Source organism: Callospermophilus lateralis, chromosome 2 (genome assembly GCF_048772815.1).
Source record: "Callospermophilus lateralis isolate mCalLat2 chromosome 2, mCalLat2.hap1, whole genome shotgun sequence".
NCBI classification, from domain to species: Eukaryota; Metazoa; Chordata; class Mammalia; order Rodentia; family Sciuridae; genus Callospermophilus; species Callospermophilus lateralis.
This window is the reverse complement of record NC_135306.1, coordinates 1,610,469-1,632,601: the sequence shown is the minus strand read 5'-3', so window position 1 is coordinate 1,632,601 and position 22,133 is coordinate 1,610,469. Positions and strand designations below refer to the sequence as shown.

The window sequence follows — 22,133 nt, the reverse complement described above, 5'->3', positions numbered from 1 at the left end:
GGGCTCCTCCCGAGGACCAGTTAGCTATTAATCCACTCAACTCCCGCTAGGTCAATGATCAACCCAGAAAGGCGTCTGGCAACAGCCAAACTTGCGGCTAGTTACTAATTAACACCTCCTAGGATGCCTTCAAACCCCTCCTGCCCTCAGGCTCCTCCCTCTGGACCCCCATTCTACTAGCCACTGAGCAAAACCTGCAGGCTAAGGAAAGCCGCAAATCTGACGTAGGTTTGGAGAGAGCACCCCAAGTCTGGTCCCCCTGGGGGTGGCAGGACTCCCTGCACTTGGAGGGCCTGGTCTAAAGTGGGTGGAGGTCCTGGGCGGGGCCTGACCCTGGGCAGTGCTGAAGACTGTTGGGGGAGAAGGGGGCAGGCAGGAGCCCCACGTGGACCCCAACCAGCCCTCTGCCCACACAGCATCCTCCCTGTCAGATGGGGCCAGGGGGAGCCTAGAGGGACAGGCAGGTCCAGCTGGGGCAGATAGGGCCAATGCACCTCCAAATCCCAGCCAGGCCTTTGCAGAGTTCTGGCTGCTGTCCTGACCACAGCATCCTGTGACTCCTTGGGCTCCTGTGACCTCTCTCTGGGATCCTGGCCATCAGAAGGGCATACAAGCCCCTTGGGGAACCTGGGTGCAGTGCCTGCCTCAAGTCTGAACAGTGAGTCTGGGACAGCAAGGGGCTCAGTTCCTCGGAGGGACTCCTCACCTGTCCCCATCCTAACACAGCCCAGCTCTACACTAGGTAGTGAGTGTCCCCTCATCACAGTGGTAACATGGTCCCAGTGCACTGGCCTCTAAGACCCACCTACTCTGGTCAAACCTCAGTAGCCCTTCCCTCCCTCCCACCCACCTCCCAGCACCCAGAGGCTGCCCTGTGTCCAGGTAACTATTGGGCACACCTGGAGGACCTCATCCCACCCTGCCCAAGAGAGTCTGATGGTTCCACACAAGTTGTCCTCTGACAAGGCCCTTACTACCACCATCCCACGAGAAGGCAACTCCTTGACCCTGTAGCTGATGTGGGGTCCCAGCTGAGGTCACGGCCACCAAGGAGGGTCTGAACCCAGAGCTCTGGTGCCCACTAGGCACCAGGGCTTTGCCCCTCAACCTAGTGAGAACCGAGCTGGTCGGTGTGCCTTGGCAGGCCGACGTAGGGGGCTGCATGTACCTCTCCAAGCTTGCTCAGGACTTTCAGGAAATGCACAAGCCCAGCGTCTGCACGCAGAGGCCTGGGGCTGGCTCTGCAGACTGCGGGCAGCAGCAAGCTTCCCCTTTGCAGGGGGGCGGGGCAGTCCCAGGGTCACCCCCAGGTCAGGAGGGCCCAGGCACTCCTTGCACCCAAATTCCATGACCACTCCCCAAGCACTTTCCCCAACTTGTGCACAACTGCCGTGGAGCAGTCAACTGAGGGGGCGTCAAAGGCTTTTTTCTTTTTTTGGCAGCACGGGAGATGAAACCCAGGGTCTCATGCATGCTAAGGCAAACTCCACCCCTGAGCCACCTCCTCAGCCCGACAGATGAGGTTTTCAAGTCTCTGCGTCACTGTTGTTATTTTTAGAGCTGCAGCAAGACTTACTCAAACGAGAACTGCAGAAGAAATGAGGAGGGCTGTGCTTGCCTGTCCCCCCCAGGAGATAACAGGGCCACCAGGGCCATAGCCCTCTCTGCCCTGCCCTCCAGCCCCCCAGCTCCAGAGATTGCACCCTCCAGGGAACTCAAGAAACAAGGGGCAGCCTGTGAGACTCCGCACCCCAGGATGGCTCAGGACGGGGGCAGGTGCCATGGGGAGATCCAGGGTGAGGAACACCTGGAGAAGGTGCTCCTGCCCCAGAGTTTAGATAGCCAAGGAACTTGGGGGCCATGCACCCAGCTGCCCAGCTCACATCAGACCCCATCCCTGGGCAGAAATGGCCTGAGGGATGTCAACGTGGTGGGGGGTTAACTGCTTGGCTTCATATCTGGCCCCCAGCCCCATGCAAATTTCCTCCAAAGGGGCCAATCTGCCCCGCGGCACCCTCAGGGCTCCCTCCACAGACCATGGCCCTCTGCTCTGCCCTCAGCCCAGGGAGCCCACCAGCCCCGCCCATCCAGCTCTCTGCAGCTGGCCTTCTCTGAACATCCTCCCTAGGCTCCCCCAGGAGCCCTGGCTCCCTCCACACTCCCTCCATTCCTGCACCCTGGGCCCAACAGCAGTAGCACAGGTTCACACAGGTGGGATTCAGGCAGGGGGCCGGCGAGGCCAGAGGACCTACCTGGAAGGCAGGCACACTCGTAGGTGGTGTCCCCTGTGGGGCGGCAGGTGCCCCCATTCTGGCAGGGTGAGGGGCTGCAGGGCACATAGGGCAGCTCGCAGTGGGGACCAGTGTGGGTGGCACGGCAGACGCAGCGGTAGGAGCCAACCTCGTTGTGGCAGGTGCCCCCATGGCGGCACAGCCCCGGGCTCTGGCTGCACTCATTGACATCTTGCCTGCAGGTCGGGCCGTGGAAGCCCGGCGGGCAGCCGCAGATGTACGAGGACTCGAAGGGCAGACACTGGCCGCCATTGGCACAGGGGTTGGAGGCACATGGGTCAGCCTGTTGGCATGATTTCCCTGGGGGAGCAAGGCAGGTGGGAGGCTAAGCTGGCCAGCCAGCTCTGCAGCCAGGGCCTCCCTAGATGCTCATAGGCTCTTCCTGAAGTATTATCACCATAGCCCTCAGGACCTGCTGTAAGACATGGTCATCTCTCTATGGACAAGGAACAAGAGGGCCTAGGAGGCCAAGTGACCACCCAAGAACAGAGTTGCTAAGTTGGGGGGTGACTTCGAGGCCATTTTCTCCCACAGCCTACATACAACTAACTCTGGAAGCTCAGGGCACCAGCAGGAAGAGAGGGCATGGCCAGGGCTGGGTGTCAGCACACCTTTTGCTCCCAGAAGTAGGGACAGGTAGGTGGCCAGGGCCTCAGAGTGGAACAGTCCAAACCAGGCAGCTGCAGGGCTGGGAAGGCAGGGTCACTGGGGGATCACAGGCCTGGCTCTCTCAGCCAAGCATCAGCCTGGCTTTCACAGAACACAACTAGTCACGTGGATGGTGGGGCAGACCAGTGTCTGTCTACTCCTGGGACTGAGGGTGCCTGCTGCAGGGCCTGAGACCTCCCCGTCCTCACCTGACCAGCCTGGGGGGCAGCGGCACTTGTACTCTGTGAGCGTGACCAGGTCGCAGGTGCCCCCGTTCCGGCAGGGGCTGGACAGGCAGGCGTTGTCAAGAGGCGTCAGGCAGAGGGGCCCAGAGAAGCCCAGGGGGCAGATACAGGCATAGTCTGCAGCACCACTGCGGTCCACCACACGGCACGTCCCGGCGTTCTTGCAGGGGGAGCTGAGGCACGGGTTAGGATCCTGGCATCTCTGGCCCACGAAGGCCCCGCTGCACCTGTTGGCAGACACCAGGTGGTCAGCTCCCCTGGACTGGCCCACTTGTCACGGCCACAGCAGCCTCTACCCCAGCATGCTCGGGTGGGCAGCCAGGGCTCCAGGACCAATGTGTGCTCCGTGGCTGCTTGCTGTGCAGGGAGATGTCTTGGTCTACAGTGCTGATCTGGACAACATGGGACACACCGATACCACCTGGCTGGTCACTTTAAAGCAGTTAGTTCCCCAGGAAGGGAAACTTCAATGAACAGAAGAACCACTGCCAACAGGGGACCAGCTCCAGTGTCCAGCTTGGATTTCAAACAAGGCTGGCACGTGGGTCTGGGTCTACACCACAGGGAAGGGGCCCTGCAGTCCTGTTCAGGAGGCTTGCCCACTCTCTTGTTTTCTGTGATGGAAACATATGGTTTGGGTAGCAGAGTTGGTGTTTTCTAACCTCTCAAACATCACAGTCGGAGGTATGTGGACACTGCCCACAGGGACAGGATTCCAGTGACTTTCCCTTCTGCGATCAGGCCTTCTGCTCACCCAGGCACCGTCCTCAGGAGTAGAGGCCCCATTTACAGCTGGGAAGACCAGGGTGACGTGGGGGCGTCCCTCCTCAGCTCTGTGCCAGCTGGTCCTGGCCTGCGAGGAACCTCCCACCTCCCACAGGCCTGCCCTCCCCCAACACAGGGCCAGAGAGACGTCCTGCTTCCAGGCCTGGTCTCACGGTCTCAGGTTCCTGCAGGGACTGCTCAGCGTCTGCCACACCCTGGCCCCAGGAGCCTGCTCAGCCACCTGCTAGCCTGGCTTCCAGACCAGGCCATAAATTGCTCCCGTCACCTCCAGGCCTCGTGCTCCCGGGAGGGCCCTGGGAGCAGGCAGGCACACCGCTTCCCAGTGGGAAGCCTCTGGGGCAGAACGAGCTGGCCAGCCACAGGGCAGCCCCCATGCCACATGGGAGGTGGCCCCAGGGGAAGGACAGAGTCTAGCAGAGGCAGTTTGGGGCTGGGGTCGTGTGTCTCTCAACTGAGGGGCTGCTCCCCTGTCCCAGAGGCCCAAAGGCATCTGTGTTCCCTGGTGTCTTTCATCTGCGGCTGTGGCTTGGGTAGGGAAGATGCAAAATGGCCACTGTGGCTGACCATCTGTTGCCAGAAGCCAAAAGTCCCAAACCAACTGGCTTAAAGACAACAAACCCACCCCCAACCCCAGGAGTTAACTCAGGCCTTTGCTATGGCTCCCGCCCATCATGCAAAGGGGTGGGGGCGGTGGGCACCTGGCTCCCCTGGAGCCAGAGGAAGTCCCGGAGTGCAGTTCCACCCATGTGGCCACTCCAGGAGCCTCAGTGTCCACACCTGTCTCTGTGGCACCAGGGTCTCCTGCAGGGCCACACTCAGGGAACGTGGGGAGCAGGCAGGCCCCTGCGGTGCTCGGATGCAGTCACTGGCTAGCCTGACCAGCCACTGGGAGCCTGGGGTCCCGCAGGCTGGGGCTGGGCAGGCAGAAGCAGCCCTCCTCTGCATCAAAGCCCTTTTGTCAGGCAAAGTTGGCCTGGGCCCACTAGGAGAAAAGACTTTTTTCTTTCTAGCCACTGACAAAGTCGGCAGGGGTGGATGAGGACAGAGGGTGCTTAATCATCAAAGCTGGGGCTGGAGCTGCCGTCCACGCCTCCCGGCATGCACCCTAAGCCCCTGGGCCAGGCAGTGGGGCTGTCCCCGCCCCACAGCTCTGGGGGAACCCTACACACTGCCAGGTGCCACTCCTCAAGTGGGTGAGATCTTGTCACTGGACACCCTAGGGGACACCCTGGGACTCCCAGCACCTGGAACAATCCTCTGCTAAACATCTTAAGGTAAGGACACTGGGTGTCACCAAATGATCTAGGAGGCCGGGACCACACAACCCTTGCCCTCCGCCATGGGCAGTGTTCCCAGGGAGTAACTGTCCCCCTCTACACCCCAAACAGGGACCCCAACAGAAGGGCGTGGGAGGACCTGCCTGGGCTAGGTGCACCTCGCTCCCGAGGCTGCTTTACGCAGGACTAGGGAGGGGAAACACACCCAGCGAATCAGGAGACGGCAGGGACAAAGGGTGGCTGGGGAGCAGGTGCACTTGTGGATGGGACAGCTGCTCCTGCAGGGCGAGGCCAGCAGCCAACCCTGGCAGGCGGGGCAGGAGCCAGGCAGCCGAGGCCTGAGGAGACTCCTACGCGGAGGAACGCGGCAGCTGAGAGAGTCTACTGTCCTCCCCACCGCCACCGGCACTGGGGCACCAGAGTGAAGGCATGCTGCCCAGCCGGCTGCCACAGGCACGGTCGCCATCCACCACCAGCACCCCACAGCTGGGGAAGAGCAGGGCCACCAGAGGGATCTTCCCTAAGGTCCAGAGCCAGGTGCGGAAAGGTCTGGCCACGGGGGACAGCTTCAGGGCCAGACCCAAAAGTCTCTCTCACTTGAGGGCTGGAACTTGGCAGCATGTGTGGGTTCCCCAAAGCTGTGGGCTGAGCCTGCTCCTCTTGCCCACCCATGCCTGGTTCCTGCTCCTGCTCTGGGCAGCCTCCAGCCCGTGACCACCTGTCTGCACCTCCCCACCACCTGGCCACAGAGCTAGGCTGCCTGGGACAGGCACCTGTTGCCTTCTCTCCATGGCACTCAGATGACCCTGAGAAGGTGGGAGGGACCCCAGGGGTGCATTATGGCAGAGGCCAAGGCCACCCCATCCCTACACCAAGGGCCATTCTGTCCTCAACACCTGTCTGGCAGGCTGGCATGAACCAAGGGTAAGGCCAGGAGTAGTCACGCGAGGACAGCAACCAGAGGAATCAGGAGGGGAGAAGCCCCTCCAGGAGCGAGGGCAGGGGCTCGAGGACCCCTGGCTCTGCCCCAGCTGCTGCCCAGCCTTGAGTGCAGTGGGAGGATTGGAAGATGCTGGGGCCAGGCCTCCGCTGAGCCACCCACTGAGCCACCCACGACACTTCCTGCGTCTACACATCCAGCAGCCAGAAGGCCCTTCTGGGGCTAAAAGGTGGGACTTCCCAAGGTAGGAGTCAAGAACTGCCCCACCTCCACCAGGCCCTGTGGCTCCCGGCCACCCACAGTGGGAGGCCAGCTGCTTCAGGTGTGCCCAAGGGCTCCCTCCCTTGCTCCTCAAGGACACCTGGGCCCTTGCTCCTCAGCTCTGCCTTGCCTCCACCAGATCGACTTGGTGGGGTGGCGGGTACAGAGTGACCTGTCCTGTCCTGGTGCTCAGAGATGAGTGGCAGGTGGGCTGGGGACCCCAACAAGGGCCCCAGAGGGAGTGGGCTCTGAAGACCAGGCAGAGGGGCACAACTGGTTCCAGAGCCCACGTCCCCGGCCGCTCCCGCTGCTTTGTTCCAGCCCCACGGTTTCCACTGCGCTGGCTCCCGCCTCTGGCAGCGGCGGTCCATAGAAATGTGACTCCCCAAAGCATCCGGGGGCAGATGTTGCTGCGACCTTTCACCCGGGACTAATTCTAAATTGTGCTGTTTTCCTTTCCAAGCTAAGCGGCCATCTGCCACCCCCTGGGGACAGATGACAGCTCCCTCAACCCCAAAATGATGAGGAGGGGCGGGGGACAAGTGGGGGGATTCACCCAGCTCCTGCCCAGGAGGGTGGGGGTCAGCACAGGGGCCCCCTGTCAGTTCAGCAGGAGGAACCAGAGACACAGGGAGGTGCTTCCCAGGCAGCAACCGGAGGAATCGGGAGGGAAGAAGCCCCTCCAGGAGAGAGGGGGCTTGCAGGACCCTTGGCTCTGCCCAGCTGTTGCACAGCCATGAGTGCAGTGGGGAGTCAACATGGTCACCAGCTGGGTAGAGGGGACTCTCACTCCGGCCAAGTCTGGATGTGATTCACAGACAGGCAATCTGCAGGACTGTCCGATCTGAGGAAACCGTGTAGCCTAAAGGGCTGTGTACACAGCTGCCCCACCCCACTCGATTCTGGGGCCAGGGCCTGTGGAGAGGTGCTGGTGGGGTGCTGGTGGGGCACTGGTGGGGCGCAGGTGGGATGCTGGAAGGGTGCTGGTGGGGCACTGATGGGGTGCTGGTGGGGTGCTGGTGGGGCACTGGTGTGCCTGCAGATTTAATCTCCAAAGGGCAGGCAGGGGCTGTGCCTTCCACCACAGAAGGGACAGCCCTGCAGACTGAAGTCCTAAGCACCACCAGGCAGCCATGGTACAGGGAGCCCCTGGTTTCAATTTGCCCCTAACTTGCTTCGCCCACCTCAGCAGAACTGACCCCCACTGGACTCCACCCAGCCCAGCTCCAGGCCCATCTTCCCAGAAGTCCAAAGCTTCCCAGGAGCACAGAGTCTCCACCAAGGGACTTCTCCCCATCTGCCCCCAAGTTGCCTGCTCCCAGGAAGCCTGTGCCACATCCTGCCCGGAGCCAGTCCCACCCCTCCACCAGGCTCTGCCTTCCTGGGAGGCCCCGTCCCACAGCGTCCCCGCTCCCAGCCCCAGAGTGCTTTCTTTCCAGGAAGGGGAGTCTGGCATCTGAGGCTCCTGCTCTGTAATTTCCCAGGCAAGAGTCATCGGCAAGGGCCAGGACTGTGGCTCAGTGGTGGAGCACTCTTCAAGCATGGGTGAGGCACTGGATTCAATCCCGGCACCACATACAATAAAAATAAAAACAAAATAAAGGTATTGTGTCCATCCACAACCAAAAAAACTATTTAAAAAAAGAGCTATTGGCAAGTCGATATCACCAGCGATAGCTCCATGCAGCCCTGGCCAGACCCTGCCCTGCTCAGCCAAGAACCAGCCAACCAGCTAGAACCAGCCTAGAACCAGCCAACCCAGCCACATAGACAGCCCAGCTTCCCTGACCACCCCTGCCTAGGCCGCGGGGCCACTTGTGGCCCAGGCAGGGGATGGGAACCCCTTGCTGGAGGGGAGACACAGATGGGCTGTGAGGGATGGTGGTGGGGTCCCCTGCAGGACCTTCACAGGTCAACAAGCTCAGCCCCAGGGACAGGCCTTGGCTGAGGCTCCTAGGGGTGAGAGCGGTTCTAGTATTCAACCCCTCCCTTGGGCAGAAGCCATTCCAGGGCCCCCAAATCCCAGCAGGTACCACCACCTTCCAGGAGCAGGTGCTCATGACAGGCTGGGCAGGGGACTCAGTGACCTGCTGGCCCACGTGCTATACCTGAGGTGCTGGATCCTTTTCCTTTTGGGAACAGCAGGTGCAGCTCAGCTCTGGGGACAAAACCCCAGGACATAGGAGGCCTCATTGCTCACAGTCCCAACCGCTTGCCTCCCCAAAGCCCCAGCATGAAAAGCTACAGCACACAAGGTCCAGGCTCCTGCTCCAGGGACCTCTGTCCAAACACCTGTCCAAGAACCAGCGAGTCATGGGGACACTGGAGGACCAGCCAGACCACAGTGGGGAGGCCTCCAGCATTTCTGCTGTCACACGCCTGCTTCAGCTTCCTCTGCACACAGACAGCAGGTACCTGTGCAGCAGGGCACCACTCACCCAGCTCTCTTGGGCTGGAGGCTGCAGTGAGGGACTGCGGCCTGCAGCCACCACCTGTGGCCCCACCTGCCCAGCTGATGACAGACGGGCACAACTGAGCTGCAGTTGCCCCAGCCTCTGCAGCCATTGGGCTGGGAGGCCTGGAAGGAGGACAGAGCATTCAGGCTGTAGGCAGGCTGGGGCCAGATATGGGCCTGGGCTCAGATGCAGACAATCCCTGGCCCCAAATATGAGCCACTGCTCAGATCAGAAGGTCGGCAAAGGAGGAAAGTGAGTCTGGCAGGTGTGGCATGCCCATGGGCAGCCGCAGGGGCCAGCCTCGAGGCCCAGGCATTCCAGCTCAAAGAGCCGCTCCCAGCGGCTCGGCTCTTTGGTCCGCAGACCCTCCGGGTTGCATCCTCCTAGGGCTTGAAGCCTGCTGGAAGGGAAGTGCAGAAACGGCCCTGCTTCCTTGCCGCTGGGACGCCTCAGTGCGGAGATGGAACCTGCCCTCCCTCCCGAGAAGCCACCTTTCACACCACAGGGAAAACAATGTCCACAGGGTCCGCTGTCCCGCTGCTGCGCTAGGAACTGGTATACCTCCTGAGCAGACAGAACAGACCCTGAGGGTCAAGCCACTTCCCAGGATGGCCCAGCTGGAGTGGGCAGAGGTGACCCTGGGGCGGGGTGGGGTCAGGGTCCAGCCAGCCCCTCCCAACATTGCTGGAAGCAGGGCCCAGGAAGCCTGGGTCACTAGGAGCCGCCGTCACTGCGGGAGTGAGACACCTGAGGGAGGCCGTCGCTCCACTGGGGGTCATGTCCCCCCAGCCCCCCAGGAGATGGAGCCCCACACTGCCAGTGAGGCACAAGTGTTCCCCAGGCACTCCTAAGTGCAGCCACCCCGAATGCCTTGAGGGGTTACAGGACGCCCTGTGGGCTGGCACCTGTGGCACCAAGGAGGCAGAAGTGGAAATACCCTGACTGCCAGGGCCTCTGCCCGTGCACCCCATGGCCGCTCAGAGCAGTGAGGTGATCAATAGGCTCGTGAGGCCAGTGCCGCCAGGAGGGCTTCATCCAAGCTCGATTAATTAAGCAGCAATCACAGCCCGAGCTCGATGGCAAAGCCAGAGTCTTCTGACAACCTCCCTCCTCTGCTTCCCCAGCAGGCTTGGGAGGGAGGAGCTGCGGAGACACTGCTCTATCCTCCCTGGGGGGCGGTGCCACCTCCTCCCCACCAGGGCAGGTGCCTCAGTCCAGGCCTGTGGAGGACACTAGGGCCAGGAAGAGGCGGCACCGAGGACCCCTTGACAACTGTCCAGAACAAGCTGCCTCAGGAGGAACCCGCAGCCACACCCTCCTGGCCCCCAGGCTGTCAAGCTCAGAGGTTCCTCACCAGGGCCCTGGGTAGACCCATTTCACAGCCAGGCAAGTTGTGTGCACCATGCCGCCTGGTTTCACAGGCCCTGGGGACAGTTGGAAGGCAGGACAACTTCCCTGGAGACAGCTAAGGAGCAGCAGAAGGCCCCCAGGAACAGGGGGGAGGGTGTCCCCAGCACCCAAGCCACCCCATACCTTGGCCTGGACTTCCCAGTGAGGGCTCAGCAGAAAAACAACGCCCCTGGGGGTGAGGGAGCTCAGTAAGAGGCGCACAGAGAGGGCCCCCAGTCTGCTCCTCCCAGCCCCCCATCCAACAGCAGGCTCCCCTGGCTCTGCCCTGGTGCACCGCCCTACCCAGCCTCAGCACTGAAAGAGGTGGAGATGAGGCCCAATCCATCCAGCCGAAGGAGTGACCGTCCTTAGCTGTATCCTCCCACCCGCTCCAGGAAGCCTGCCTCGGGACCCTGGCAGGGCCGCCTCTGGGCTGCCTCCTGACTCAGGAAAGCACAGCTGGTGGTTTGGGTGGTGGCCCCAGAGGTCACCTCCATCCCATAACACTCAGCAAAACCCTTCTTTCTGGCCAATGTGCGGAGGGCCTCCACCAACCCGGAAGCATCTCTGCTGCTGCGCAGACCCCCACGCCCCCAGGCAGCCAGCCAGGCCGGCACATAGGCCCTCTGTGCATCCTGCAGTCCACAGAAGCCTCGCTCTGCTCTGGGCCCAGCACAGCCACAGAGCCGCCTGGGGACACAGTCAACTTCAGAAGACAAGAGCCAGCCAACTGTACCCAACCCTGGTGGGGCCTGACGGGGTGCTCTGAGTAGTGGCTTGCACTGTCCACCTTGCTAGACGCCCAGGGTGTCCCAGGCCATCTAGGTGTAGTGGGTCCTTCCCTAGGGGACAGTGGGGTGGGGTGGGGGGCTTGTGTTGGTGAGTAGGTCCTGGGCCCTCTGCCCCTGCAGGGCACGAATAATATACAAACCTGCCCAAATCCTGCAGAGGGGCTGGGCTCTGGGGGAGAACTAACTTTCTTTCTTTCTCTCTCTCTCTCTCTCTCTCTCTCTCTTTTTCCTTTTGCAGTGCTAGGAATGGAACCCAGATAAGAGCTCTATCACCGAGCCACCGGGGAGACCTTTACTCCAGTGTGGGGTGAAACAAGAGGAACATGCTCCCATGGAGCACAGGGCGGTAGGGGGTCAAGACCCATGGCTTCTAGCAGCCTGTGCCAATCTACAACGATCTCAAAACGCGAGGCCCTGCAGGCCACGGCCAGGACGGCCAGCACCTCCCCTGTGGCCTCACTGGGGACTCCCACCTCCTGGGGAGGAAGGCCTGTTCAGAGCAAGCAGGCATCTGTAGGGGAGGATGCAGACTCCCCGGCCGAGGCTGCTGACCAGGCACCATCCCGGCCTGACCAGAACAGGTGATAGAATGGGGCATGTCTGGCTTGAAGCCTAAGTCCAGTGGGGCCCCAGCCTGGACTGTAGGCCCTGCAGGCTAGAAGAAATCTGTAGCTGCCCACCTGCCCTGGGGCTGCCACACTCAACTGCCCAGCCCCGGTGGACAGACTACCGACAGCTGCTGCACCAGACCCTAGAGCTGCAGCGGAGGGTGCCACCTGGTCTGGCCCCCGCCACCTCATGGATGCTGGAACACACAGCCCGTGGCTCTGCCGTCTGGCTCTCCAGTCAGCCAAGTCTGAGGCTACTCCATGATGCTCCTAGTGGGGGATGTGAGGGAGGGGACCACCAACCTGTGGGGACATCCCAGGAGCTGGACATACCCAGCACTTACTCTGCCTAAGGCCAGGGAGACGGAGGCCCAGGGCGGAAGCACGGCACAGTCCATACGACGCTGGGGCGCAGCCTCCCCCTGGAGGATGAAGACTCCCTCTTCCCCCTGGATGATGATGCAAGCTCCTCTTACAGAGAAGCTGCAGGGAAAAACACACCCAAGCCCTGGCTTCTCCCCCAGCCTCTCACTTCCAGTAACCGTGTTGTTTCCGCTCACCAACAACCGAAACTGAGAGGAAATGGTGGGAGGCAGGTCCCCAGCCCACGGAGCAGTCCCGGTAGGTTAGCCCTGGACAGATCTTTCCAGCCCTGGCCACCCACCTTCCTCCCCAGCCAGGCAGCCTCGGAGAGGACAGGGACAGAGACTCAGCTGCTCCCTATGTCACCTAACCAGGCCTGGTCTGTGGACAAAAGGTCTAGAGCCAGGGTGCTCTAAGCCAGAAGGGAGGGAGCGCCTCCCTTCTCAAATGTATCTCCAAGTGACCCTGGGGCCACAGGGACCGGGGGCAGGGAATGGGACCACCTCACGCCTGTGCCCCTGGGCTTGACCAAGTGTGAACGTTTCCCAGGTAGGTCCCATGGTCTAGGCTGTGACTCACCTAGGACTGTCCCGGGCAAAGAAGTCAGAGGCCAGGAACCAGCCGCCCCTCAGTTCCAAAGCCCCATCTAGGGGTCGCAGTCGAGTCCCCCCACCCTCTGGCCACCTGTCCCCATGCAGCTCCATGCTCTCAAATCTCAACCCGTCTCCCAGGGTCATCGTGCTCACACAGGTGGACGGGCCTCGGGCAGGCACTGTCCCCAGGCTTTGGCACTGCTGTGGGGTGTCTGTTCAGCAGTCAGCAGGGTCCACAGATGATGGGGGCCGCTGACCCCATTCAGAAGGATTCCCCTTCAAGCACTACAGACACACAACTAACACCCAGGCTGGTAACGACTCTCCTGTCCACCCATGGGGCACAAGGGGGAGCTGCAGCCAGCCCTAACCCTAGCCTGGCCCGCTGCGGCAGTAGAATCTCAATACCCAGGGTCTGGTCTGCCCTCCCTCTGCTGAAAACAGTGCCCACCTGGCAGATGAGGCCAGGTGAGTGACCAAGGCCAAGGGAGGCTTCTCTGGTCAGTGGCCATCCTATCTTGGTAGAGCCAGCTTTCAGTGGTGGAAGATCCAGGCAGCACCTAGCCTGACCTCATCCCAACATGCCCCAAGCTGAGGCGTCAACCTGGTGAATTTGGGCACCACAGGTGTGGGTGTGGAGGTCCAGCCTCCCCAGCCCAGACCCTGCCTCCCCCACCAAGGCCCACTTGAAACCAGGACCCAGACATTCCTTCCAGGGAATCACAGACCTGACAGAAAGCCACCGAGCACCTAAGACGGAGGCAGAGGGTGACGGTCATCCCAGCTAACCCTCTCCAGGGCAGGAAGGCCCAGTCCCTGCACCCCTGAGCACAGGGAAGAACAGGGGGCATTTGTGGGGAGGGGGGACACCTCTCCAGAGGCTTCCATCCTGGGAGCAGCATCTGTTGGGGGCTACAGTAAACAAGGATTGCTGGGGTAAAACTCGGGCGGCTTCTATTCCCAGAATACCCCAGGCCTCAGAGGCACAAAGAAAGCAAAACGCCAGGTCCCTCTACCCGTCCTGCAACGGCCACTGGGGACCACCAGGACTGTCCTCTGGGGGGGGTTGTCCCACAGGGGACATGGTGCTTCCCAGAGCCCCAAGGGCAATTCAGGTCACCGAGTGCACACAGGGAGGGTCAGGCGCTGGGTGCTGGGGTTTCTGAAGCCCAGCCACACGGGCCAGGCATCCTCACCAAGCGCACCTGGTGGCTCCAAGCTGTCCCTGAGTGCCAGCCCCACAGCTCCCAAGCCGGGCAGGGGAAGACCCAGGAGCAGGCGACAGGGCAGGCAGGAGCCCAGGTGCCCCTGGACATATCCAAAGCCTACAGCACTGCTGCCCAGCACCTGCTGTCCCTTCTGCCTGGTGCTCCTCGGCTGCTGCCCTGTCCCAGCCAGTCTAGATGCTGCTCCATGGTGGACTTACCCCGAGGCCACAGCAGGCCTGGACATCCTGGCGAGGCGCTCCCCAGCTGACCTTAGGTGTCCTCCCAGGACCTGACCTGTCCTCCTGAAGCATGACTCTTAAGACACATGGCTCCTTCCTGCCCATCAGGGCCTGTGAGTGCCTTGGCCATCTGCACCCCAAGGTCAGGCCCATAGTAAGCACTCAGTAAAAACTCTCTTCCTGCTTCATCCTGATTCCCATTGGCTCCTCCTTGGGCCAAGAGAGGTAGAAAGGTTTGGTGACTGGCAGGAGCTGAAGTGGATGGATGTGGGCCGTGGTGGGCCCTGAGCAAGGCAGAGGTGCGGCACACCAGGCCACTCTCACTGACTGACCACCCTGATGGTCGCCTGTCTGCAGGTGGCCTCACAGGCCCAGAGATGAGAGCAGTTCTCCCAGGAAGCCATCCTGGACACCAGCCAGCCACACCGCCTCCTCCTCTGGACTGTGTCAGCTGACTGCACGAGGACATGCATGCTTGTGCCCGCCTCTGACCAATGCCCCGTGGTCTTGGGCAACTACCCCAATCCTGGAGAATGAAACTCTGAGGGCGCCACAGCAAGGTGCTCAGCAAGGAGCCAGATAGTCCAGGAACACGTGGACTCAGGGAAACACCAGGCACGCCCAGGCCAGGGCGCAGGTGGGCCTGAGGAGTGACCGCCTTTGGATGATAAAAAAAGTTCTGGGACTTGCTGGGCACAGTGGTGCATGACATAACCCAGCAACTCAGAGGCTGAGGCAGAAGGATAGAGAGTCAGCCACTTTGTGAAACCCTGTCCCAAAATAAAAAAAATAAAAAGGGCTAGGTATGCAGCTCAGTGGTAGAGCACCCCTGGGTTCAGTTCTCATACCCCCAAAAATAAGTTCTGGCACTAGACAATAGTGATGGTTGTACAAACTTGGGAACATACTAAATGCCACTGAATTCTGCACTTCTGATGGTTAAATGGCAACTTTACAATATGTATGATTCAACTCCCCCAAGCCCCATCCCCCAGATCAGCCCCAGCCCCCTTGGGATTTTAAAAGCAGGGCTGGGGGCGGCAAGGCCACCTGAAAGGGGCATCCCACTGCCTTCCACTTGGTCCTGTACACCCAGGCCAGGCATTCCCCAGCTCTGCCCTCCCCAGCAAAGGTGACCCCAGCCTGGAAGCTGGGGTTGAACACCAAGCCGGAGCCCAGAGCAGCCCAGCCTGGCACACCCTGCCTTGCTGCACGATCCAGCCTGACTCCTGGCCACTGCCAGTACCCTCACACCCGCAGGCTGTCCCAGGACACCAGGGCCCAGCTCAGGTCCGTGGGGGAAATCAGGGCCCAGAGAGGAGATGTGAGCTGAGGGGCAAAACTGACCAGAGCCAGCCAGGTGGCCGGTGCAGGGCATGCCCACCAGAGGATCCCACCTGGGAAAGAAGGATGAGCGGGCAAGCCCCGGCTCAGCAGGGATGCCCCAGAGCCAGCGGCTTGTTACAGCTGGTGATGCTTCTTGTTCAGTCTCTGGCACAGGTCCAGGAGGCTCTGGACGTACCTGCACAAGGACCTGGCACAAGCTGACCACGCCCCGGCCCTGCGTCTAGCCACTTGACCTCAGCCTCAGTTCCCCACCTGTGATGGGGAAGGGACAGACCTAGGCCAGCCCCAGGGGGTGACCACGCCACACGTGCCGCAGGTCAGGAGGCTAGATGAAAGCGTGGAGCCTTCACCGAATGTTCTGAGGCCAGCTCAGTCGACCTGCAAAGCCACATCCTTCACTATTTATAGCACAACATGGGACGGGAAAGGTCCCCTCAACACAGCAGGGTAGCACAACCCCTCAGCCCATCCTGAGCTGCCCAGTGGGCCTGGCCATCCACAGGCCCTCCACGGGGACCGAAGCCAATCCTGGCTCACAGGAGCTTTGTGTGACCTGGCCATGGCACCCTGTAAGACCCTTCCACTGCCACCCCAGCTCTGGGGTCACAGCCCTGGACTCCATGCCCCTAGGCATAGAGGGCTCAGGGCCCTGAGACACTTCCCACCCACCCCACCCTCTTCCTGCTGAGGTCACAGTTCTCCTTCACTCTGTTCAATGGAAAAAGTGCTGGCTGCTGCTCCTGGCTGGCCAACCCCAGACCCACCTTCCTCACAAGGCCAGCCCCAGCCCTGGCCAGCCCCTGGTGTCTCCCCACGGTTCCACAGCTGGCCAGTGACACCATGTGAGGTGGCTTCTCTAAACCCTGAAGACCAGGTGGCAGACAGGAGGCCTTGACTGTCTCTGCTCTTGTCCCTGAGGTAGGACTGGAAGGAACCCGCCTCCCAGAACCGCAGGTGACTCAGTGGAACATCAGCAACCCAGGTGACAGAGACGCCTAGAACAGGTTCCATTCAGTCCCTCCCTGGCCCCAGTCACTTCCTTTGTGGCCCTGTCCCTCTCTTAAAGGGAAGTCACACCCCCAGCCCTGCTTCCTCCAGAGGAGCAGGCGGCCAGCGGGGCAGGGAAGGCCCCCAGGACCTGCAGGGGCCTGGCACGTGGGCCCAGCATCAGCTTCTTTAGGCCTCATCCTGACTCCCTGGCCTGATGTGGAGGGCATCATGGGGCTGCTGGGAGCACCTCGGGGCACCCCCTACACATCACGTGCACATGCTGGTTGCCTCTCTTGTCCCCAGCTGAAAAGCCAACTCTGCAGGGGCTGGGATGCACCTGCCCTGTCCCTGCCACCCAGGCAGCAGGCAATCAAAGGCGCCCCTGGAAGGAAGCACCGAGGGCTGCCCGCTGGAGCCATCAGGGAATGGAACCCTTAGAATCACCAAGCTCCTCCCCACCCGGGGCCCCAGACGGCACCCAGCACCCAGCACTCTTCAGAACTCTGAATTAACTCACTAGTCAACCCACAGTCCAGAAGGAGGCCTCGGCACAGCTCACACGGAGAGGGCGGGGGAAACAGACTCGCGGGGCGCCTACAGCACCAAGACATCAACTGCGTATCAATCCTGATTTAAAGGTAGGGAAACTGAGGCTCAGGCCACCTGATGACCCAAGGTCATGGAGCAAGTGGGCTGCAGAACTCAAATGCAGGGTGGTCCAAAGCTAAGGCCCCTACCAGTCACCAGCCACCCTTCCCAGCACTTCTGTGACCACCTGGAAGACATCTCCATAAAATTTTGACTTGGGTGCAGACAAGACAGTATCTTAAACTCCCCTGTGCCTCTGACCTCTGCCCAGGCAGACAACACAGTAATCCTTGGCCAATGAATGCATGCTCACCTAAGCAAACAAGGGTCTCTCCAGCAAGTTCACTCCCCATCACACAAAAGAAGGAAGTGCCCACCCAAGCACCCCTCTCAACAGTCATGCGGCTGGCAAGCAGGATGGAGGGGCCAAGGGCCACAGTGAGCCCTGCAACTGCCCAAAGGGCCACCAATCTCCCCACTGCAGCTACCAGGGATACCACACAGAGCAGGTGCCCAGAGACTGTGCCCCATCCACAGAATGTACAGCCCATGGCCACTGGAAGACCAGGCCTCTGTGACACTAGGACCTTTTGGGAAGGCATCTGGCACCAAGGGAATCCACTTTTCCAGCCCTGAGTCCTGCAACCCCAAGCAGCTATGTCTGAGGAAGGTTCCTTTTCCTGGGTGGAAAAAGATGATTCACCAGGTATTACCATGGCAGCTTCGACTCCACATTTTCCAGATCCTCCTAAGAGTAGGTGACACCCAAAGCCAAGAATTTCACAAGGGTTGCAACTGGGTACTACAGAGCCAGGATGCTCCAGAGAGGAAGCCTATATGCACAGGCCAACAGGACTGTGGGGGCTCTCATGTGTCCAAGCCCAGAGTGGCCCCGATGCCCCCAATTGCAGTGTGAGTCTCAGACCTGCGCTTCTCCATGGCCCTGGCCTCCAACTCTGCTACACAGGCCAGCACTTCCATCCCATCTAATGGGATTTGTGGGGTGTGCACAATGGGACCTCTGTGGGCAGAGCTCGGCCAAGTGCCAGGCCAAACTGAGGCAGGCTTCCTTTTGCCAAGAAGGAAGGACCACTGGGCCCCAGTGGAAGAAGTGAGACCAGGCACCAAACCCTTGCCAATGGCCAGCTTGGGTCATGAGGGGCCTTTCAGACAACTTCCCCAGATTAGGAATGGGAGAGAGCCCACAGCCCCATGGCTGAATTGGCTTGAAGGGTCTTAGCCCATAGCCCAGGCAGCGGGGTACTCAGGGGCCATAGCAGTCTGCACCTCAAGACATAGCCCCTTTGGCCAGGGCAGCATGTGGGACCCCAGGCTCTGTGCTCTCCGGACCAGGCTATGCCATCCCTTGATGGCGCCAAAAAGGGACCACCCCTCCTTCCCCAGCACAGTAGCCCTCGTTCCCTGCACAGGCTGCGAGGCAGGCAGAGGAGGTGGCGGGAAGGGGTTTGTGCGTTCTGGGAAGCCACGCATAATTAATCACACGGCATTAATCCGCCTCCCAACAATAGCCACTGCCCTTCCACTGAATCCCAGCTGTCGCCGCTGAATGGAAGGAAACAAGATTTAGGGCATCAAGCGTCCATGAGGCTTCCACAGGGGGAGAAAGGGGCCCCAAAAAAGCAAAAAAAAAAAAAAAAAAAAAAGTGGTGTGCATTCATTAGCGCCCGACAAAGACACAATCGGCTTTGTCCAATAAACTGCTCACAGACCTGCCTAATTGGCTTCAGTTGGGGAGGCAGGCGCAGGGGTGGGGGCTGCTGCACACAGGCTGGGCGGTGGAGGCAGGGGCTCTGGTGTTGCCAAGGCGATCGGCCTCCAGCAGTTGGAATGAGGGTACACGGCCGGCTGGAGCCATTTCTCGCCTGCAGCCTCCAGGGGAGGGGAGGCCTCAGCCTGGGTACCTCCTCATTATTCTCATCAGGGATGAACTCAAGTTGAAGGGCAGCAGCCACAGCAGAGAAACTTCCTGAGGACGGCTGGTGCTCGTAAGCAGCCAGGCAGGCAGTGGGTCCCCACAGGACTTCCCAGGCCACTACAGACGACCCCCTGGCCCTGAGACATGCCCATCTTATAGCTGAGGACTTGGAAAAGGGCCATAATCAGGAAGGTGGAGTTTGCAGGGGCCAGGACAGAAACCAGACCCTGAGACCTCAAACCCTACAACCCAGACAGATGGCACCCACAGAGGGATTCCAACTTCTCCACCTCACTCCAAGCCCAAAGGCAGGTTTTGGTTTGAAACCGTCAATTTCCTGCAGAGTGGCTCACCTGCCCAGAGAAAGCGTCCCCTGCCCAGCAAAGACGCTACCAGTCGACAGGGTGGTGGGGGCTGGCCCTCTGCAACTGCTCCAGGTTCGCCCCAAGTTTCCGTTTCTTGGGGACTTTTAGAAGAAACGGGGTGCTGGGGATTCCCTACTCGTGCCTCAGCAGCCCAAGGTGGCCCAGGGAGCGCATCAACTCCGGCAGCCAAAGCAGCCAAAGCAGCTCTACACGGCATAATTGCTGGTGATTAAGTAATTGCCAGACTTTGTCCAATAAAAGTTGGCACGTGACCGTGCCCAGCCTCTGGGCTGTCTCCAGAAGACAATGGCCCAGTGTTCTGTCCCCAGAAGGCAGGGGCTCTGCTCCTGACAAAAGCAACAGGTCCCGCAGGACGATACTCACACACAGGCCTCCTCGGTGCTGTTGACCACTTGGCACCTGCCGCCGTTCAGGCAGGCTCCCCCTGGCTGGGAGCACCTCAGACCTGGGGGAGAGGCAGGGGAGAGGTCAGTGGGCTTCTGGGGGCAGGTCCACCCCTTTTACCCTGGGAATGGGATCCACCACCAGCCACAGACCCTCAGACACTGCTGTGTCATGGGGTTGCTGGGGCTAGCATCACAGGAAAGCCCTTGTGAAACCCAGGGGGCTTCAACATTCTGGACAGAGTGTTGTGGTCAAAAATGGGAGTGAGTGTGGGGAGCAGGCTATCTAGGTAGCAGGTGAACAGGTCACACCGGCGAGGGGGAGAAACGGTCTGACCCACCACCTGGACAGCAATGGAAAATACTGAGATGACTGGGGCCATTCTCCCAAACTTTGCAATGCTTCAGGGTGGGAGGGGTGTGTGTGTGTGTGTGTGTGTGTGTGTGTGTGTTCACTGGAGAGCCTGGCAGAGGCTCTCTGGGACCCCAATCAGCCACCGGGATTGTCGCTGTTCAAACTGCAATCTGCAAGGAGGCCGCCGGAGGGGGGTGGACACACTCAGCTCCCCCGCTCGTGGGAAAATGCGACAGCTGCGGAGCTCGCTGCCCCGCCCGCCAACAAAGCGCGGGCCGGGAATCAGAGCGGCGCATTGTCGCGCCAGGGCCGCCTCCTGGGGCACCGGGCTGCACCCGGGGACCTGCCCCGCCTCCCAGGACACCCAATACCTGCTCCTAGGGGCGGCCCCCACACCCACCGAGAGGGATGAAGAGCCCCTATTTGGAAGGAATTCGACCCCTCTTAGGAAGGGATCATTAATCAAGCCCCTCCCTCCCCGGCTTATGGGCTGCAGAAATTAAGGCCCTGTGTTGGGGCAGTAACGGGGAGTTACGTCGTGGAACCCTACCTTCTGGAAGAGGACACACTATTCCCCCCCTCCGACTTCTTGGGAAAGAGTGAAATCAATCACCATTAGCTCCCGGAGACCCCTCCCTGTGAGACTGGCAGAGAAATAACTGCCCCCTTCCCACGTACCACTCTGTCCCCTCAAACTTCCAAACTTCAGCTCAGCAAAGGGAAGGTCCAAGTCAGTCCACCTGATGCGGCCCTTTCGCACACTCCCCTCCCTCAAACTGTCTGAGCGGGGCGGGGGACCGCAATCTGGCGGTGGGGAAGACCGGGGACAAGGCCACCAGGAGCTGGGGACACAGCCGTCCGCCGCTCCCCACCCGCCTAGCGCCCCGCGCGGGTCAGAGCGAGCGAGCGCAGAGCCCAGGACCCCACACTGCGCGCCCCGACATCCGCCCCAGGCGCGGGCCGGACGCGGAGAAGAAAGAAAATAAATGGCCCCAAGAAGCAACAGGAAACCAAAACCTACTCGATTCAAATCGAAAAGTAGTAGGCAGCCCGCCCGCCCGCCCCCGCGGCGAGCTCCACGCGAGGCTGCTGAAGGGCTAGCCAGGGTGAGGCCTCAGGAACCCCACGCCGGGCTTCAAAGCCGGCTTTGAGCGCGGCTCCAGGCGCGGACAACGCGAGTCCGCTCGAAAAAGAACCGGAGAGGAGGGTCGGTCCTCCCCCGCAGGACTCCAACTCCCTTGCCTCAGGCCGTCCGCTCCCCACTCCCAGCCACCCGGGGCGCACACGGGACTCTGCCAAAGTTTCCGAAGGGCGCGGGAAGTTGCTGGCTCGCGGGTGGGCGGGTGCCTACCTCTTGCGGCGAGTGCGGGCAGCAGCGCCAGGCAGAGCAGGGGCGCCAGGAGCGGCGGCATGCCTGCCCGCCCGCTGCCCGCTGCCGGGGCAGAGGCCTCCTGAGCTGGGCCGGCGGGGTTCGGATGCACACGCGCGCGCTGGACAGTCCCGCAGGTGGTGGCCCACTACTGCCCTCTTTCTAGGCTGGCGGGCGTGGCTGGGCTCCAGAGGTCTCTCGGGCGGAGCTCCGCACCCCGGCTCGTTCCTTCACTGCGCTCGCGCCCGCGCCCCGCGACGCGCGCCCCGCGCCCCTATGCTCCCTCCCGCGGCCGAGGCACTAGTGAGGCGCAGAACTGCTGAGCGCTCCGCCCCCGCTGCTCCGACCCCGCCCCGCCCCGCCCCGCCCCCGCGGCCCGCCCCGCCCCCGATCCCTCCGCACCCCAAACCCCCTCGTCGTTGGTGTCCTTCCCAGTGTCCCTACCGGCCCTTCGGTTTCTCCACTGGGCTTAGTGTCAGGACCCCGGCCCTCAGGGGTTAAGAGCCTTGGAGATGCGGAAGGGGTCAGGAACAGGCGCCTGGGGACTATTTCTTGTTCGAAAGTTTTCAGAAGCCAAAAGTTTGAGCTGAGGCTGCGGAAGGATCCGGCTGAGTTGTCGCCACTCTTAGCGACATTTGGCGACAATTTGCATCTCAATAGAGGATCGGTTAGAGTGAGAAAGAC

The 22,133-nt window shown here is 61.2% G+C and overlaps 1 protein-coding gene across 4 annotated transcripts in view; it reads right to left on the bottom strand.

Moving 5' to 3' along the window:
* Positions 1-21,733, bottom strand: part of Notch1 (notch receptor 1) — a 43,704-nt gene extending 21,971 nt beyond the window's left edge. For all 4 annotated transcript variants that reach the window (XM_076845059.2, XM_076845060.2, XM_076845061.2 and 1 more), the window contains exons 1-4: positions 21,432-21,733; positions 19,706-19,787; positions 3,149-3,411; positions 2,253-2,591 (exon numbers count right to left, since the gene is read on the bottom strand). In XM_076845059.2, coding sequence (XP_076701174.1) covers positions 2,253-2,591; positions 3,149-3,411; positions 19,706-19,787; positions 21,432-21,492 — 745 coding nt within the window. In that variant the 5' untranslated portion in view covers positions 21,493-21,733. The remainder of the gene's footprint in view (positions 1-2,252; positions 2,592-3,148; positions 3,412-19,705; positions 19,788-21,431) is intronic.
* Between the last annotated feature and the right edge of the window lie 400 nt (positions 21,734-22,133).